Raw genomic sequence first — 21682 nt, 5'->3', positions numbered from 1 at the left:
TAGAAAAGGTTAGGTGTCTCTTATTTACCTCAGGGTTGCCAAATACTTTTTAAGAGGAAGCCTTAGCCACCACAACCTACCTTATAAATAGAAGCCCTTCTACTGCCATCAATGGAAATTGTCCCAAAGAAATCTGGTCTAGAAGAAGAGCAAACTTAAGCCATTTGAGGATTTTTGGTTGTGCTGCTTATGCACATACTGTAAGAGGAAAACTTGAACCTAGGTCTACCAAGTGCATATTTTTAGGTTACCAAGAAGGCACAAAAGGGTATAGATTATGGGATAGGGAGACTTCAGTGGTAAAGATCATTGTAAGCCGAGATATAGTGTTCAATGAGAGTGAATTCCCTTGCAAAGGATCTGCCACTGGTCAGGGAATCATCAAAAACATTGAACCTAACCCCAACACTACTGGAAGTACAACAATTGAGGTGGAGCAATGAACACATCAGCCTAACCCCACCCAAACTGAAACCGAAACCCAAACTGAAGCTGATACTGAACCTGAACAACTAGAAGAAGGAATCACTGATGAGATCTTAGAATATCAACCAGTTGACCTTCAACAGTACCAACTGGCCAGGGACAAAACCAGGAGAGAGGTAAGGCCACCTACACATTATTCTTATGCTGAACTAATTTTTACTGCTTTGCTTGCAGGTACAGAAGTCTAGAGGATAGAACCTGAAACATATGATGAGGCTATGAAATCCAAAGATAAAGAAAAGTGGGAAACAACAATGAGGGCAGAGATGCACTCACTAGAGGTAAACAAAACTTGGACTTTGGTATCCAAACCCAAAGACCAGAAACTGATCCAATATAAGTGGCTCTATGAACTGAAAGATGGTATTCCAACCCTGGCAGTGAACATTGGATTGCCCTGAAATGGGTTCTTAGATATATTAACAACTCATTAAATGTTGGTTTAAAGTACTATAAGAACAATACTACGCTTGATCTTGTTGGGTTTGTAGATTCAAATTTTGCAGGTGATAAAGACACCAGAAAATCCACAACTGCTTACTATTTTACATTTGGTGGAAATTGCATATGCTGGAAATCACAATTGCAGCCCATAGTTGAACTATCATCAATAGAGGCTGAATACATAGCCATTGTTGATGTGATCAAGAAGGCAGTGTGGTTATAGGGAATGATGTCAGAAACAAACCTAACTGAAGGGAAGGTTACAATTTACTCAGACAGCCAGAGTGCTATACATCTGAGCAAAAACCCAGTCTATCATAAAAGGACCAAGCATGTAGACTTGAGGTTTCATTTTGTGAGAGATGTGATTGCCCAAGGATTAATTGAGCTGAAGAAAGTACCCACTGAGGAAAATCCAGCCGATATGGTGTAATATCCCGCTTGAGGTACGTATTTAAGATTTGTTGTATTAGTTAAAAGTTTATTGTTTCAACTTAAATTGAGTTTGTATGTTGAGTTGGTTGAATTGTTGCCTTGAAAATGGGTTGAGTTTTGGTGAAGTTGGAAATCCAATCTTCGCCGGGGCGAAGAAGAAGCTTCGCCGCGGCGAGGAGGAGAAGTTGCACTGCGGGTAGCTTCTGCCCTATTTCGCCGAGGCGACGAAAAATGCTTCGCCGCGGCGACGAGCCTAGGACAAAGATTCTTGAGTTTTCTAGAGAATTCTTCTTTTGGGACACAATGACCATTCTACCCCTAATTAGTAGGAAAAGTGGGGAGTAAAATGAAAGGAAATTTAGTAGAGATTGTGTTTGAATGGGGGTGTAGTTGTAAAGAATCAAAGGATATAGATGGAATTTCCAAGGAAGGACAAGGGCAAAATGGGAAATGAAGCTTATAATATGAACTAAAAAGAGTAAAGTGTAGAGAAAGCCTTTATTCATCTTCATTCCACCGCCTCTTCCATTTGCCCATATTCTCTCAATTTCTCCACCCAATTTTCCAAGAGTTCTAAGGGATTTAAGAGGGGTTTTGAGTAGAGATTTCATCTAAAGCTTTCTAAGGTAAGAATTCATGCTTTAGATGTGAATTTTCTTATATGTTTAATAAAAGAAAAACTTGGGCCCAATTTCTTTATGTTATTTTATATGTATTTCTTTACTAAGTTTTGAGTAGTAGTGGCTATTACATTTGGGGACCAAGATCATCACACTAGCAAATTCAAGCACTGCTTGAAGCTGCTGTCCATGGAGTAATTCAACATAAACTGGAGCTATGAGGGATATGGTTTAGAGCCCACTGCATTAGTGGTTATTTTTAAGTCTTCAAGGTGGAGATTATTAAAGTGAAGACTGAAAAACGACATCACTTTGATACTTAAGTGAAACGCAGAGTTTTGAGACAGAATAAGCTGAAAATCTTGACCATCAAAATTGTCCAGATCCAACGGTTGAGGCTTGTCAAAAGGGTCAATGGTATAAAAGAGGGGTGAATAGTTCATTCGCGTAGATCTGATTTGGGGGTTTCTCTTCTAATCGTGTTATCTATTCTTGGTTAGGTTTTCTGCACTTCTTTGAGAATCATTGTAACTTGGGTAGATTGATTAGTGAGTGCGAGTTAATCTGAGAGTGTTGTTTACTCTTGTGTCTTGAGGATTCCAGGTGAGTGTCCTTAGGTTTAGTTACGGGTTGATTCTTGTGTAAGATCTGAGAGGGTGTAATCTGGTTTGATTCTGTACTGAGTGAATCTTGTTCTAATAGTAGTGTCATGAGCTCTCCATTTTCGGAGCTCAACGTGGATGTAAATTATCCAATCTGGATAATCGAACCATGGTAAATCTTATGTTGTTGTGTTGGTGATTTGTGCCTTTGTGTTAGGTTGATCTGGTGATTTGTTTGTGTTTATTGGCTGATTATAACATTACTTGTAGGATAACAAACATATTTATAATAAGCTAATTCTAGTGCTACTAGAACAAAAAATAAGCAAATCCTTATTCTATAGAACAAGGAATTATAAAATAAGAAACTAAAATTAACTAAAACAAACCTTCCTAATTTAACTAAAATCCTAAAATAATTAAACTTCCGAAACTAAATTAGAAAATCAAATAATAAACAGGAAATAAAATAAAATCCTAAGTTTAGAAAAATATGTCCTACGTCACTAGCTCATTGTAATTCGTCGCCAAATGACCTAGAATTGTCTGGTTTGCATCCATTTCGGAATTGACAACACTGGGTGACAAATCATTGTATTCGTTTCTGAAAATTAAAAAACAATTGTTTGATATTGCCTTTCTGGATTCTTTATTGGTGCTTCTATTTGGTTGTCATATTTTCCTATCACGTGTAATTTCTAAGTCTGCTTAGCACTTTGCACGTGTGAGGTGTTGGTGTCAAAATCAAGCATCAACATTTTTGAAATTTTATTCTATATATGTGAATTTCTTTGAAATTGTCTAAAACTGTGAATGTAAATTAGGGATGGTGTGAGCTTTAATCTTGAATTCTTTTAGTTTATATGATGATTTTAATTTAATAGCCCTGTGATTAATAAAAGGAATAGGCTAAAAGTAATCGAAGAAAAGATCAAATATGACACATTTTAGCTCATTAATCAAGAAGAGAGTTTAAATCTTAGGAACTGGAATTCATGATCAACACCGCTTATATTGAACTTCTTAAATCAAACATTAAACTCAATAAAAGTATCCATCAAAGGGATTTAACTTTAAAATGAAAATAAAATACAAATAGGTTGATAAAATGCTGGTGGCCTAGCAGATCATCCCAGAAACTCCATTCTCTTTTCACCTTGCTCAAATTGCTTGACGAAGATATTGATATCTTAGCCTTGCGATTAAAAACGGCAACAGCATAGAAAAAAAAATTAGAAAAATAGCTGAAAAATTACAAGGAAATTTATCTCCTAAACAAAAGAGAGGGTTTAAATCTTACCTCCTTGCCTCATGAGAACAGTTCTAGGCTGGAGAAGGATGTTCTTGACCTCTTGTAATTCATGAACAACATTGGTTATGTTCATTCGATCTTGTGGTATCTCCATTGAACATGCCACTCCGACCCTTACCATTGAAATGAGACATTCCTTTCTTTTAATGTTTCTTTCTTGTACTAGTATCCGATTAGCAGCAACCTCTTCAACCTCATTTAGAAGTACTGGATCGACAATGTCCATCACCCAGTCAGGCAAGGCCATTCTAGCAAAATTGTGAAGATTGTGGCCTTCCTCAAACATAAGGTCTGTGGGCCTTTTCCTTGTTACCATCTCTAACAACAAGATCCCATAACTGTAGACATCCCCATTTGTTGACACCTCACTTCCAAGACCATACTCTGCAATTCACAATAATATTATATTAGGAAGTATATGATCTTGGACAAGTAATTAACTGTTCAAATTATCCAATCTTGTGGTTACCTGGGGCTGCATAGCCTATTGTTCCTCTTATGCCAACAGAGCTACTTTGATTTGGATTTGAGACTTCTGGGAGAAACCTTGCTAGACCGAAATCTCCAACATGAGCTGTCATGTCATCATCTAGAAGAACATTGCTAGGCTTTAAATCGCAATGGAGGATTGGCTCATGGGAACGATAATGGAGATAATCTATTGCAGATGCCACATCAATTGCAATGCTTATTCTCTGAAGAAGGGTAAGATTTTGAATTTCAGGTTGCTCTTCTTCTGTTTCTAGAGCTGGGTGCAGCCACTTGTCAAGACTCCCATTTGGCATGTACTCATAAACAATAGCTTTAAAGTCATTGCCCTGAAAATCAATACTTGAGCAAGAAGTTATGACTTTTACGAGATTCCTGTGACGGATATTTCTCAACGCTTTACACTCTGCCATGAAACTCTTGGAAGCTCCTCGACGTTGAAGATTTAGTACTTTGATTGCAACAATAGTTCCATCTTCATCAAGGATACCCTTAAACACAGAGCCGAAACTTCCCGCACCAATTAAGTTTGTTGAAGAAAACCCATCGGTCGCTTTGAGTAGCCTTTCATACGATAAATTCAGAAGTTCTTTTATCAACCTAGATCCAGAATCAAAAGGTTGTTTCCCGCTTCTCTTTCTGAGCCAACAAAAAATGAATAATGACATCATGGTTAGTCCTGAAAGGACACTTGCAATTGATATCAATATTTTGGTTCGCGGAGAGATCCTCTCTTTCTTTGCATTCTTGCTAGTGCATTTGAGCAAATGTAGTTCAGCTATTCCTCCACAAAGTCTACCACTATTTCCGACAAGTGATATTGCACTTGCATTTGCAAAAACACCTATTGATGGCACTTCACCCTCAAAATTATTAAAGGATAGGTTTAGATTCTCCAAAGGGAGAGTCTCTAAGAATTTTGGAATTTGGCCAGACAAATTGTTGCGAGAAAGATTAATGATTCGAATACCTTTCAGAGAACTCAATGATGTAGGTATAAATCCTTGGAAAGCATTGCCGTCCATTACAAGATATTCTAGACTAGAACAAAGACTAAATTGACTCGGAATTTCACCTGACAAATTATTATCAGACACATCAAAAAAGGACAGAACTTTTAGGTTACCGATGTTTGAAGGTATGGATCCAATCAATTGGTTTTGGGATAGTTTTAGTAAAATTGACAGATACGTTATTTCGAAAACTTGTTTGGGTATGGTTCCACTAAGTTCATTTTGGGAAAGATCCAAAATTTCTAACTGTTTCAAATTTCCTAGACTACCAGGGATGACTTCTGATAATTTGTTATCTGTCAACCACAAGGTAATGATTTTCGACAGGTTCCCCAAAGAAGGAGGAATTTCCCCGGAGAGTTTATTGATAGACAGATCTAAATATTCAAGGTTGTGGAGCTTACCTAATTCTTCGGGAATTGTGCCCGAAAATTTGTTGCTATTCATTCTCAACGAAGTCAAGTTAAGAAGGCAGCCTATCCCTGATGGGATTGTTCCATAGAAATCATTCACTCCAACATCTAAATGTTGCAGTTTAGTTCTAGAAAAGTTAGCTATTGAATGGGGCAAGGGTCCTCTGAATTGGTTTTCAGATATGGAAAGTACCCTCAAATTGCTGCAGTTGGCCAACGAATTCATAAAATTCATCTGATCAGCGTCGCTACTTTGTATATGATTGCTGGCCAAATGCAGGAATTGAAGGTGTTGCATTCCTCCAAAATCAACACACAATTTTCCTGAAAATTCATTATGTCCCATCGTAATAGATTGGAGTTCTGAAGCATTTGATAAAGATACTGGAATAGATCCACCAAATGAGTTAGATGAGATTTGAAAAAATTGGAGACGAGGAAGAGTTAGGCCTAAATTTGGTGGAAGACTTCCCTCAAGTTGATTCTCAGACAAAGAAAAATTAACAAGGGAGGAGAGATTGTATATAGAAGGAGGGACAACACCAGATAGGTTGTTTCTACCAATTGCAAGAGTTGTTAATTTTTTGAGTTGACCCAATGAATCTGGAATATTTCCTCCCAAAAGATTACTTGCCGCAGATATCCATTCCAGGGAGGTAAGATTCCCAAGAAATGGTGGGATACCTCCTGTCAAACTGTTAAAGTGCAGAGTTATGATTTTGAGGTTGAACAAGGAGACAAACTCCGGTGGAATTTTCCCAACTAGCTTGTTAAATCCGAAATATAAGAATGTGAGCCTGGAACAACGGGACAAGTTGGCTGGAATTTCTCCCACCAAGGAGTTATTTTGAAGCTGTAAATCTTCTAACCTGAACAGACGGCCAACTTCAGGAGGCATTTCACCTTGGATACTGTTGTTTGCGAGATCAAACTTCCGTAGGAAGCTGAGGTTGCCAATGTATGGTGACAAGGACCCGAACAATCCTCTAGAACGTAGGCTTAGGATGGTGACTCTTTTATGCCTGCGACCACAGGTAATCCCCTCCCACTCGCAGAAGTGGCGAGAATCATTCCACGAGTTTAGAACCCCTTGAGGATCATGAATAATCTTTGACTTGAAGGCTTGCAAAGAGACACGATCTGTCTCCCGTTGAGCCAATTTGGAACTGACAAAAGTGGTACCTTGCATAAGCGTGATGCAAAAAAGTAAAACAAAGCCAAAGCAAAGCGAGTGACTTATCATTGTGTTCATTTCTGAAAGTGAGATGTGAGCTTACTTCACCTGTCGCTTTATATATGGTGAGTTTGTGAAACTCTTAACGCCTATTCAGTGGCATTAATTATTACAAATCTGGACTTAAAACAGGGAATTGACTAGTGTTACGTAACTTTACTAAAGATTTCCTTGCCGTGCGTATAAAGGTGAAGAAATTTGGTGTATTGATCTATTTCAATATAATTTTGTCACCAAATGACAATGTCTTTTTCAGATTTTGTTTTCCTTCTTTGACAATTTTGAATGAGTTTTATGCCGTGTGTGATAGTTATTGGGGCCGAATTTGATGTATCCAACACAAAAAGCTGGATATATGAGCTATGCTTCAGTGTGATAATGTTATATGTTTGCGCACATTATATAATGGTGAAGAAATTTGACTCTTGTTACATAATTATATTTTTTATAATTTTTTAAATTTTTTCTTACAACAATCTCATGAAATTAGTCGGTGCATATTTTTTTTCTTTCCTCAAGTTAAAGTGGAGTCAAGTCTCTTACCGTGTTAGTTAAGGTAGAAAATGTATCAAGAACTGTGACTTTCATGTAAAGAAACGGTGACTGTGATCCACAATTATTCTTTTTTTCATCTATTTTCAAAAAGTGTGAATTATCTTCCACCATGAACCAAAGAAAGTTGTAAAGTTGTAACAACTTTTTCCAAGAAATATTTAAGAGCACATCGGATGTAGAGAACAACCTTTCAGGTGGAAATAGGGTCCTCATCTTATGTGGCTGCATGACTCGTGTTTAGTAATTTAGAGTGTGGACAAATCTCACTGCTAAATCGGCAATTATTTTTATTTTCTTTTGAGCAAACTGAAAGCAAAGGGAATGGAGTAGCCAATTCCTTTAGCTTTCTTTTCCGTGTACTTTACGTGAAGCGAGTATTGTAAGTGTTTGTGAAACTCGGGTTTCAATTTAGTGGTATTAACTGAACGAAATAGAGACAGTAGCAAGAACAAAATAACAATAAAATAATTCACAGACAGTAAATAAAGAGATAATAACACGCGCGATTTACCATGATTTACTCAATATAAACTATGTCCAAAGAGAAAATAACAAGTAGGACCCCTGAATATGTCTGTGTAATCTATTAACACTGAAGTAGTCGACAACTCCAACATTAACGCTAGTCTAAACTCCAAAGGGACTCTGACCCACTTTACATAAACTTTTATCGTTTGGTTTGGTGTCTGAATATTATTCTTTTCTGATTCTCCAGGTCAAGAAATTTCATAGAATGGTGATCATAACTGCACATGATAACTCACATTTTTCTTTTCTTTTTTTTTTTTTTTTTTTTTACTTGAAGTCCACCAGGAATGAATGAATTTCCGCAATGAATCATAGAAAGTTGTAGAAGTCAATATCTTCCACTATAACTATAGAAACTTGGAAAAACTTCTTTCCGGGAAATTTCTGAGTATTGTGGTTCATTATGATGCTTGGAGAAGTTGAACTCTCCATAGTGAACGTAATATTCACCCTGGCAAGACGTAAACAAAACGAAACTAGAAACAAAGATGCAAAAACTTTTGAAACTTCAAATTAAAAAATACAAATTAAGCACAAATTTCAAACCAAAATAAATTGGCATTGTGATTTAATCGGTGCTTGACTCTGGCTCTTTAAGAAGGAGAATCGGCACCACAGAGGAAGCGGGAGAACCACGAAATCGGGGAGTTTCTAATCCCATCTCGCGTGCTTTGGGCCAATTTTAGTTATTTGTATTAAATTATAGCCTTATCACTATTAAATTTGGTTATTTGTATTCAAATTTGTTGGAGTTCTTATCATTTGTGTGAAGAGTGACTTATTAATATGATAACTTTTATCAATATCCTGACCGGTAATTTAAGGAACACTATGAGTATGCTAATTGAATCAAATGATAGAGAGCGTTAAATTATTTGAATTTTACTATTAACTACTATTTATTGGATAATGAAATACATAAAGGTTGAAAGAAATACATCTATTCTTACATGATATTTGTTTTTGAAATATTATTTACTTATTTGAAATTTATAATAATATTTACTTGATTATTAATGTGTTATGCTACTTTATAGGGAAATAATTATCAGTAGAACGAGACAACATTGCTGAAAGTCTACCGAGAACTCAAGTGTTGTCAAATGATGTTGTTGCTACTCAGGTATGTGTTATGTATGTTATATAATTGTAAAAACCTTAAGTTTTTTATAACTTGTGCTAAATTGTGGTTGTTAAACATTGACAGTTGTCCACTGGTCTAGTTTAGAATCTTGTAGGAAAAAGTAATTTATGTACTGGGCAGGAGGATGTAAATGATGAACTCTTTGGGAGAGATTTGATATTGTAAACCGGTTGAAGCATATAAAATTGTATTCAGTAGAAATTATTCGCATTGTGGTTAATTTCTGACGAATGCAGTTGAGTTGTCTGCTGATTCAGTTGTTTTGTTTTTATTATCTTTGTCTCTGGTTGGGTAAGAGTATAATGTATGTTGTAGGGTTGTGAATGCATAATAATAACATAAATGTAAGTTATTCTTATTCTGAATGTTTTCAGTACGTATTATCATCACATTTTAGTATATATTATTCTACATTTCATTTGAGATTTTAATTTTGATATGTCTTTTGGTACGTCTAGTATTACATATACATATACATTGAGATATGTATTGAACAATAATTAATGATATGAAACTATGGCAAATATAATCTTCATACATAACATTCATACTGACAGTTAACATTTATATGATATTGGAGAAGTTTAGCTAATTGAGAACATCTTGTGAAATCACAATTTGTTAATTAACCTATTTATAAACAAAAGGCAAATATAATATGCTTACATGGAGTTTAGTATTTGAACTACACATAATGATCATTAACATTCATAGTGCGTTCGTCGAGGATGTTGAGTGATGCGCGTTTACTACAACATGCAAAATTAGCAAGTATACTAGTCGCTCAAGTAATAAAGTGATGGGTAGGATATCGTTCCCACGAGGACTGTAGCAAATCACTAAGTTTCCTAATGTTATCAAGTTGAAGAAATCGAAATCTTTGGATTGGTGGGAGAAATTTTTAAAAGAAAAAGAAAACAAAGCTGAAATTAAACAAAGAATTAAATTTTAACTAAGAAAACAAAATGAAACACAGAATATCAAATTCAAGTAAAACGGGCAGGGTTTTGACTTCGTTTGGACTTTATGGGTTAAACCTAAGAGTTACACTATTTTCACATTCATGTGCGATGGTTGTAAATCGGATTCACTAAAATGTTAACATACCCTCTCGGGCTATGTTTTCCTATTCAATCTTATTAACAATCCGCACCCAACAAATTGAAAGTTAATAATTCTAGATTCATTAAGCATAAGAATCCTAAAGTGATTTCATTAATTCTTGAATCTATCTCTAGCATCCAATACTATAATGGTGAAGACCCAAGAAGCCTAACATGAATTATTTCTCAATCTCTTCATGTTCATCACATTCAGCATTTAAAAACAGAGTAACACACAACCAAAACTTATTCATATGGAAATAAAACCATCAAGTAATTAACCCATATAAAATCCAAACTACTACAATCAAAACCCTAACCCATAGAAAATTAGTTCATAACTAAATTAATACTACAAAAACGAAAAATGGAAATAAACAAGTTATACATAATAAAACTGAGATGAAAGAGAAGAGATCTTCCCAAAAGATGAATCTTCTAGCAAAAATCTGAATCTTCCCTTCAATAATCCGCAAAACTACAAGCTTTACTCTAAGAAAAGTGTAAAAACGGCTAAACCTAGAAAGCTCAAAAGTCCCCCTTACAAAAGAAAACGTTTTTCCTTTTATACTTAGTCCAAAAACCCAGCCAAAAACACGCACACGCGAAACTGTGCGTTTACAAAACTGAATAATTTGACTGTCGCCGCGGCGAAGAATGAAAAATCCCAATCGTCTCTGCCTAACTTCGCCGCGGCGAAGACAATTTCTTCGCCGGGGCGAAGCTCCTTCAAAAGTTCTGAAATTTACAGAACTGCCACTCTGCTTGCCTCTTCGTTCGATTCTTCGATTTTCGGCTCTCTACCTTGGAAACAAGCTTCATCGTGCTTTGTTCTGCTCTGGAACTCTCCTATCTTCTGAAATCCGTTCAATTCTGAGTCAAAACTATCAAATTTTGTCTTTATTCGCTCAAAAAGTACATTTTAACCTGAAACAAGAAAAGTAAAGAATTAAGCACCAATTCAGGTAAAAATGCACTAGAAAGTACCTGAAATCCGCCAAAAAGATCAAATAAAAACTGTATAATTTACGGATTATCATTGAGAAGGTGGAGGTTGTTGAGAAGTTCTTTATCATAGTGTAGGGGGTGGAGGCTGACTGGAGGAGGAGGAAGCTGTTGATAATTTCTTCATCATGCTAGAAATTTCTGTCATGCGTTCCCTAAGGGTGTCAACCGTTTCTTCTATTTTTGATGTGAACGAGTTGAAATCACTTTGCAACTGATCTTATTGTTTCTGCATTTTCCTCTCAATACGTGAAAAACTCTCTTCTTGAAATCTTTCGATCCGCTCAAATCTGCTTACTATTTCGTTTAGGGTATGAGAAGACATTTCTTGTATATTCTGAGAAGATCTAGGTTCAATACTCATTCTTATTCTTTTACACATATAGACTCATCCTTGATTTTCCTCTTTTGGAACAAGGACACCTTCCTAAACCGTTGCCTCTTCCTCTATTTCATCCCTAATAAAAAACTATTCTCCTGTCACATTCTTTTTAATCAAACCCATTTTACACAATGTCACATCCCCCAACAAATTATTTGCAGAAAATGTAATCTTATTGGCTTCTTTAGAAGGGGTGATCTCTAAACCCAACTTCTCACATATTAGCATAACAAGCATCCCCTAATATATTTTTCCTTTTTTTGCTTTAATCTCTCCCAACTTTTAATAAATAACTTTGTTGAATTTACTTGTCTCCCTGTTATTGTTGTTTCCATGATTAATAAATCTTTGACTGTCACATTTCCATTTGTCCATTTCCTGCCATTAAATGTGAAAGTCAGAAATCTGTGGATGGTAAGCCCCTATTCTAGAAACATCCGTCCAAGCTTGTTTGGAATTCCACGTTCTGGATACATTATCCATACCTTCAAAACCAAACCCTATCCAGATTGCTAAACCATGTGGCCTCACTACACAATTCTGATTCTTTAATCTAAAAAACATTGTCTACGCCGGAAAATCATTAGTATTTGTCTCCACAACTTTCAAACTACTAAAAAACTCATAAATCAAATGCTTATATCCATCATATTTAATACTCACGAACTTGTCCCATTTCAAATTACGGATCCAACCATTATCTCATGACCTAAACCCAAACTTGCTATAAATCCTAAATCTAAACTTCTTCCAAGACAATATCTCTGTTCGCCATCTCTTTGTATTGCTTTTTATGTTGCACGTCTCGAAATTGGACTCCATATGACAATGTGCCTCCATGAGGAATGGTTGTATTTTTTGCTCTTACTATTTTTTGTTTTCTTCTAAAACCAGCAACTCCCTGGAAAAAAAATATCCATAAGTAATTCTACAAATATTCAAAAAAAGAGAACTATAATGAAAAATCATGTTTAGTGGCATTCATGTCTAGATTGTAGCATTACTATACGAATATCATCACCTTGGAGCAGTTATGACTTATGTGATCTATAAAATGTTCAAAAAAATGAACTTCGCATGCATGCTGACTAATGCATTGCCAACAATCAAATTGTCATATAGGCCCATACGAGTTAGCAGAGCATGAACAATCTTGCCTTGAACAATCAACTCAGGATCTAAATAGGCAACCAATGCACTTCTAAAAGTCACATAGTTGTATATTTTTTCCAGCTAATAATATTAATAATAATCAGTTATAGTTTTCTTGATATTTAGTCTCATCACCTGTTTCTTCTTCACTTTTCCATGTGATATCAGTTCTCTGTCTCTCTAAATCCAATGACCGATTTTTCATTTCTTTCCGTTTCTATAACATTGTCTTTTTTTTTTTTGTTTTTTCTTTTTTAATGGTTTTTGGTTTGGTTGTTTTTTACATGGACATATAGCTCAGAGGAAGAGAAAGTTTTCTGAATAATGCTCTTACTTCCATTTATTTACAAGAGAGTTTATATACAAGTCTTAGCTAACTAATTACTGACTAACTAACTACTTAGGCAACTAATCCAACTAATTAAACCTGACTAATTAACAACTTAACAAACCAGCTAAAACGTGTGTTAAAACTAATAGCTATTGAATTACATAAATACCCTTCCAGTTAATTCCTACATCCCCCCCTCAAGTTGGAGCTAGGTGACAATCACCTAAACCCAACTTGGATAAGAAATATGTAAAATGAGGAGCAGCAAGAGGTTTAGTGAAGAAATCAGCAAGTTGCTGTGAAGATGGAATATACTGGGGAGTTATGAAACCTGCCTTGAACTGATCCCGAACAACATGACAATCTATTTAATATAACAGATTCTTTTCGTTAAATATTGATTTTGGCGTGGAGTGTGGATTGTTGTTGGTAGTTTTGTCCAGATTGCAGGTCAGATCCTAACACATAACATGGAAAATTTGTAATAACATCAAATCTTTAGGGCATTGCTTTCTTTTCCAAATTGACAAAGTGCCATATAATGACATTAAGAAAACAACAAATATGATGATAGCAATTTACTATATAAGGGACAAGAAGAATGGGAGAGATGCATTATAAAGAAAAATAACAGAAGGCAAGGAAAAACTGTATGCATGTAAAGAAGCTAGTGAGTAGCAGAAACTCACATTGGTGCTATCTTACAACCAAATTTGTTGAAATATGTACACCTAGATCTCAGATCCACATTTGCAGCATCAGCCTGGATTTCCCGCCTTGTTTTGGTATTCAATTAAAACAAAGAAGACTAGAAAAGTAAATAAATATTCACATCTTCAGATTCTCATTCACATAAATAAATATGTCATTCTTCATGCATTCATTTGAACATAGGAAAACTTTGCAAGAAATTGCGATCATAGAACTTGGTTAAAATTAACTACCTAATTCCAGAGGGGGTTTGGTCACTCGAAAAAGTAAAAGGGGAGGGAGTTATCAAATAAATACAATAAGAACAACAAACTCTAGAAGACTTTGACAAAATAATTTGACCTAGTAGGACTGGTGAACACAAGTAACCCACATATGCAGCAAAACCAAAAAATATCATAAACGGAAAAAATAGTGGATCGTAACATATTAGAATACAAAATCTAATTGGTTTTTAATGACCAAAGGCCATTTCTTGCCAAAAAGTTTCTCAATCCATTCTACATCAATCACACATAAAGCAAAATCATGTTGAAAATTCTTCTTGCAAGTCAGTTTTTAATGAATTTCTTAGTGTTATTACTATCTTTAGTCAGAAATAAGAATAACACTAGGAACTAGTACGGAATTACTTTTGTTCAAAACAAGTCGGAACATTTATTGATATAGCTTGCCTCAAATATAACTCCTGAGCAAGCCAAAATGGTTGCTCTACCTTCACACCTTCTTCAACCTGAGAACAACCACCAAAAACAGAATATATTATGATACAGTCATTGAACATCAATTTCCACCAAACTCCAGTTAACTTACACAATCTTTTTCAGCGTTGGGATCAACTTTCACTCCATTAGCTGACTTATGGAACACAACAGGGACAGTGAAAGAAAAAAAGAAAAATCATTAAGCAGTTTCAAAGTTGAATTAAAGACAACCGAGAGTATGAAGACCAAGATAATAATCTCTTCCTATACAAGAATATCATCAATGCCATACGAATTTATGAGATATTATGAGACATTAAGCAGTTTCTCTTGATTTTTCCTTCACAATTTATGAGATATTTAACAGCTGGGGAACAAAACATAAAAAATTAATAACAATAAATTGTGAATATAAATGAATTTCAGCGTAGAGAATGCTGGGGATCTAAACAGTTTATGTGATTCCATCAAAATGAACGAATCAGATTTCTCAGTTGCAAGAATATAAACACATTGACTAAAACCTTCAAACCAAGATTAAAAAAGGAAAATCGTCTAGATCTAAGCTCTAAGCGAGAATTAGATCCAATTCCAACCTGGAACTCACTATTCCTCAGCAACAAGAAGAAATGTAAACTAAAATAAATTCTGAAAGATTTGAAACCCTAGAGTGAGCAAAATTTGTAGCTAGAACAGATAGATATAGAAAATGAAATTTAGAAAAGTAAAAAGTTGACGACGAATTGAGAATATGAATCAAAGATATAATATCAAATTGCAAGAAATTAAAATTACCTCAAATGTTCTCACAGAGCTTGCTTGTGTTTGTCTGGCTCTCAAGTCTCAAGTGAATGGGGAGGGAAAATATCAGATAAAATACAAAAAATCCTAATTTAGGGGCTTTTGATAAATAACAAAGAACAAGGGGTTTAATAAAATTACTCACCGATATATATACCAGTAGAAATCAATTCTCTTCGCTTTCTCCTTCTTTCTTTTCTTGTCCTCTCACCTCTCTCTAATTCTCTCCTCTCAAGTCTTAGATGTTTCAATGGAGTTATAATCTAACAAGCAACTTAAGAATTTTGTGATGTCTCCCGCACAATACAAAAACCCGCACAGTATGAAGTTTTTGACGTAAATTCTTCATCTTTTCGAAAAGTTAAGAAGATTAAGCCCTCTGTTAATAATCGAGAGAGTAAAGAAATGTAGCTGAGTTTTGGGAAAATGAATTTGTGTCTTGACTAAAGTGTTACTGTTCTTTATATACAACATAGTAGCTCAGTTACTTATTCAGCTGAAGAGTGAACTAACTCATTCTAAACAAAGTTAGCTTAGCAAGAATAAATTACATTAATACCCTTTACATCTAATACCCCCCTCAAGTTGGAGGGTGGTAAAGATCTAGAACACCCAACTTGTGCACCATGTGATGATGAAGAGTCTTGCCAAGTGCTTTAGTAAGAATATCAGCAGGCTGCTCACATGAAGAAATATACTCTCGCACAATATGACAATCAATGTCAATATGATATGATAATCAATGTCAATATGTTTGGCCCTCCCATGGAACATAGGATTGGAAGCAATGTGCTAGGCAGCCTGGTTGTCACAGTGAAGAGTAACAGGAAGCTGAGCAGGGAAACCAAGTACCGTAAGCAATTAAACTAACCAAATTACCTCACATACAGTAGAGGCCATAGCTCTAGATTCAGCCTCGAAGGAAGACTTGGAAAATGTAGCTTGGTGCTTGGATTTCCAAGAAAGCAGAGAAGAGCCAAGAAAAATACAGAAGCCAATGATAGACTTCCTTGTCATCAAGCAAGAACCCCAATCAGAGTCACTATAGGCAGATAAAGACAACGTATTATGACCAGGAAAGAATAAACCAAGTCCAGGAGCTGACTTCATATATCTGATCACTTTGAGAGCTGTTGCCATATGTGACTGCTTGGGCTAGTGCATAAATTGATTCAATAAACTGACTGAGTAATTGAGGTCTGGCCTTGTCATACATAGGTAGAGCAGTTTGCCAACTAATCATTGATCAACTATAGGATCAGGAAGTAAAGGATTATTCTTAGTGCTATTAGAAGTGAACTGATGATCAAATGCTGCGAAAGTGACCTTCAGATTGGACTCCATGGGAACCAAAGATGGCTTAGAACCTGAAAGACCTGATTCTGAGGTCAATTCCAATGCATACTTGCGTTGACAGAGGCTAATTCCCTTAGAGGACCTGGCCACTTCAAAGCTTAGAAAATACCGCAATACACCTAAATCCTTTAGCTTAAAATTGTGGTGTAGCAGCTGTTTAGTGTGGCGGATTAAGGCTGGATCATCACCTGTTATCACAATGTTATCTACATACACAAGAATCAGGACAATGTGAGATTGACTTCTTTTGAGAAACAATGAATAATATGACTGAGACTGTTGGAAACCACCATTCAAAAGAGCTATAGTCAGTTGATAATTCCAGGCTCTAAAAGCCTGTTTCAATCCATATAAGGATTTATGGAGCTTGCATACCAGATTCTACCCCCTTGCCTTGGAAAACCTTGGGGCAATGTCATGTAAATTTCCTCTTGCAAGAAAGCATTATCCACATCAAGCTGATAAAGGGGCCCCTTGTTCATGGAGGCTAAAGCCAAAACTGTTCTAACAGTAACCATCTTTACAACTGGAGAGAAAGTCTCCTCATAATCAATCCCAGCCTGCTGTGTATACCACTTAGCAACCAAGCGTGCCTTATATCTGTCTAGGGTGCCATCAGCCTTATACTTAAGTTTATATATCCATTTACAACCAATGGGAGCCTTACCAAGGGGCAGAGGTACTAAGGACCAAGTTTGATTGCTTTCTAATGCCTGAATTTCTTTCTGCATAGCAGTGACCCAATTCTGATCTTTAGAGGCTTGTGTAAAAATAGTGGGTCCAACTAAGGAGAGATTGGATAGGAATGCTTTATAGGAAGGGGATACATTAGCATAGGAAACAAAATTGGTAATGGGATAATGTGAAGTTTTTGCTGTAGGATTATGATGTAGTGTAAGACAAACAAAGTCTTGTGCCCAAATAGGGGGATTGGTATATCTACTAGATCTTCTAAGAGCAGAAGGTGAAACAGGAGTAATTCTAGGCATAGAAGGAGTGGAATGATCAGGAACATAATTATGAGAAATAGTAGATTCTGTATACTGGATAACAGGAGAGTCAGCAGTAAAATGAGGTGAAATAGAACCTGTAAAAGGAGTTGGAATTGACTCTGAAACAAGGAACTCTGAATTAATAGGAAAAAGGATTCAAGGAAGATGTTGACAAGGCAAAAGGGAAAACATTTTCATAGAAAATGACATCCTTGGTGACAAAGACAGAATGAGTAGACAAATTGTGTAAAATATAGCCCTTTTGGGTAAGAGAATAACCCAAGAAAACTGAAGGAGCAGCCCTAGGATGCAATTTGTCCTTAGAAGGTAAGATTGTAGCATAGGCCATGTAATAGCTTCTTTTCTACTGGTATACTTAAAAAAATATATTAAGAAAACACACATATTTATTATATGAAAAGTAGATGGGCCTAAATTTTCCTTGACTAAACATATAATTCTTTACATAATACAAAAATAACATAAACAAAAGGTTTTACAATGGTGGACAATAGTGCCATTTCTCTCCGCTTCTCGATGTCCATCCGATCGCTTCTCACATATTTCCTGCAAAACATGGAAAAATAACGGGGTGAGCACAATATGCTCAGTAAGTAAATCCTCTACTCTTCAATCCCCGTGACTTTCTCTTTGGTTCTTTCCTTACTCTATTCTTTCTCTTCTTCATTCTCTCTTTGTTCTTTCTCTGTTTTTAGTTCTCACTGTTCTTTCCTTCTTTCTAATTCTCTCTTTTCTTCTTTCTTTCTGTTCTTTCTTTTCTTTTGATCTTTCTTTCTCTCTGTTCTTTCTTATTCTCACTAACCATGATGGAAATCATGGTAACATGCATGGATAAGATGCACATGCACTAATGCAAAGAAATGCATTTTCTTTCTTCTTTTCTATTTCTTATTCTGTTTCTTTTCTTTTCTTTCTTTCTTTTTCTTTTCTTGCTTGCTCAAGCTCTTCTTTTCTTTTCTTTCTTTTCTTTTCTTTTCTTGCTTGCTCAAGCTTTCTCATTCTTTCTTATTCTTTGCCGATCGGACTCGGTTGATGCATGGATTCAAAACCCTGGCCATGTGAGTGAGTACAGTCCTCATCTACATGCACTCTTGCGGACTGTACAAATTCTTTCTTCTTCTTAGGCCACTCAATTAAGGTGGCGTGCATGTAGAAAATTCTTCTTGGTACAACCCTTATCCACATACATTTTTACGGGTTGTACAAATTCTTCTTCTTCTTAGGCCGCTCACTTAAGGCGGTGTGTATGTGAGAATCTTCTTCTTATCCCCCATGGGTTCCCCATCGCAACAACCTTTTCTTCTTTTTATCTTTTTACACTTCTTTAAATAAAATTTAGATTTGAAACTTTTTAATGTTGTCATTTCTTTCTATTTAATCTTTAACATTCTTTAGTGCTTTTTTATGCTCTTATGAATATGTATGCATGTAGATGGCTTCATGCTTATAATTCTTTCTAAATTGACATGTTTAAATGCAATTATGCAATATGGAATGCAAACATGTCACTCTCCACTATCTACAAACTCATCTCAATACAACACATAATCATACTCATATAAACACTTCTCTTTGACATTTCATCAAACAACTTATGTGCACAAAGTAACCCTAATTTGGCTACATTTCTATCTCTTTTCTAAGCCACCAAAAATTGGGAATTAAGCCCTCCATATTCAATGCCAAATCTGCCCAAAATATATACTTCAAAATTTCCACTCCAATTTTTCCAAATCTCATCCAAACATTCATCAAACATCCAATACACCAACACAACTACTCATGAGTAAATTATAATCATCATTCAATACCAAATCCATCAACAATTTCTACATATAAGACATATGTATATATAAAAGAAATTCTCTACACCATAACTTAAATCATACTTAGGATATGATATACTTACCTTGTATAAGAGCAATCCAACTCCCTTTTTCTTAAATCCTATGAACATAAATCATCAAAATCAACACTTTAAAAGCTACAAATCACTTCTTAGTGCAAGGATCTTACCTATAGAAGCTTGAGATTGAAAATCCACTCAAAAACACCCAAAACCTATGAATTTCCTTTGAAGAAGAATTGAAGAATTTGAGAGAATATGGAGGTGAAAGTGGCATGCATATGGCTAAGAGTGGCTAGGGTTTCACTCTTCAATTTGATATAACATTAAAATTATATATTAGTTTCCCATTTTGCCCTTGCACTTTCTTTAAAATTCCATCTATGTCCCTTAGTCAATTACGATAATGCCCTCATTTTTATTGCATTCTCCATGAAATTCTATCTCTTTTCACTCCCCACAATTTCAACTAATTTTGAGTGAAATGACCATTTTACCCTTAATCAAGTTTAAGGCATTTTCTTCACATTTTCTCAAAATAACTTCATCAAAATCAACTAAGGGTATAAGAACATAAATTAAATTACGTACCTCCATGTGGGCGTTACAGGCCAAGCATCCAAAACCTTTAAACGATTCAAGAAAGGTGGTTTGACAAAAAATTTCTCAAAAGGTGACTGACCTTTAAGGACTGCAATAGGCAGTTTGTTAATGATGTAGACAGCAGTTTGTACACAATACCGCTAAAAATGAGTGGGAATATTGGACTTAAGTTTTAAAGCCCTAGCAACCTGTAAACTGTGCCTGTGCTTTCTCTCAACAATACCATTTTGTTGAGGAGAATAAGCAGAACTTTGATGAATGATTCCCTGACTACTTAGGAGTTCATGACAATCTTTGTTAAAAAACTCTAAAACCATTATCAGTCCTAATGCACTTAGAAGTCAAACTATATTGTGTATGGACCATACGAAGGAAGTGTTTAATGGTAGAGTAAGTGTGTGACTTGAATTGCATAAGGAACAACCAAGTAACCCTAGAGAAATCATCTGCCATAGTGAGAAAGTATCTAGCATTCCCATGTGTAGGTGTTTTTATAAGGACCCCATACATCCATATGTAGTAAATCAAAGATTTTTTGTGTTTAAGATGTACTATTAGGGAAGGGTAACCTGGTCTGTTTAGCTAGAGGATAGATAAGACAATGCATATAGTGTAAACTACTTTGAGCACTAGACCTTGACAAATTGGGATAAACAAGAAGCAAAATTGAACAAGAGGCATGTCCTAATCTTTGATGCCATAATGTAAAATTATGAGATGAAGATAATGACAACATGGAAATAGGCATTTTATTCAAATTCATCTCAAAAGGTAGAACCTGTGATGATTCTACATTATGGCAAACAACCTTATTTAATTGTCCTAGGTCTGATACAAAAGTGGAAAGTTTCTAATTTGGATTAAAGAAATAAACACCTTGCCTATGCTTACCAATCCCCTTCAATTTGCCATTGCACAGATCCTGAATGAGACAAAAATCAGGGTAAAAGGTAACAAAATAGTTGTTAGAAGCAACAAGTTTGGAGACTGAAAGTAAATTTTGATGGAAATCTGGAACATGTAGGACATTTGGTAGATGTAAATTATTGTCTAGAACTACAGACCCTACATGTTTAACATATGTTCTTGTTCCATTTGGTAACCCTACAAGGTATTTTGCAGAAGGTTCTATAGCAGTAGGTAATTGTAGGACATAATAATCAAATGTCATAAGGTCAGATGCTCTAGTATCAATTATCCAACTATTCTAATGAAGGTAAGACATCAAGGCAATAGAATTACCTGCCAAGTTAGCAATGGGAAGAGAAACATTCTCCTTTCCTAGCAATTGGAGGATGTGATTGTACTGCTCAGTAGTCATAACAGGACCGACAACTGAATCTGAGTTTCCAGTGCTAACCATTGATCTTGAATTTCCCATATCCAATGACTCTGAAGTA

At 35.4% G+C, this 21682-nt stretch overlaps 1 protein-coding gene across 1 annotated transcript; it reads right to left on the bottom strand.

Annotated features, from left to right (window-relative positions):
• Nucleotides 1-3876: 3876 nt before the first annotated feature.
• Nucleotides 3877-7003, bottom strand: LOC116115536 (probable LRR receptor-like serine/threonine-protein kinase At3g47570). Its single transcript, XM_031401675.1, has 2 exons — nt 4369-7003; nt 3877-4283 (listed from the first exon to the last, which is right to left on the bottom strand). Exons 1-2 carry the CDS (start codon nt 7001-7003, stop codon nt 3877-3879), a joined length of 3042 nt encoding a protein of 1013 aa, XP_031257535.1.
• Between the last annotated feature and the right edge of the window lie 14679 nt (nt 7004-21682).

The sequence above is a fragment of the Pistacia vera genome, unplaced genomic scaffold (assembly GCF_008641045.1).
Source record: "Pistacia vera cultivar Batoury unplaced genomic scaffold, PisVer_v2 Contig745, whole genome shotgun sequence".
In the NCBI taxonomy this organism is placed as follows: domain Eukaryota; kingdom Viridiplantae; phylum Streptophyta; class Magnoliopsida; order Sapindales; family Anacardiaceae; genus Pistacia; species Pistacia vera.
Note: the sequence above shows the minus strand (reverse complement) of the source record. Positions and strands in the feature narration are given on the sequence as shown.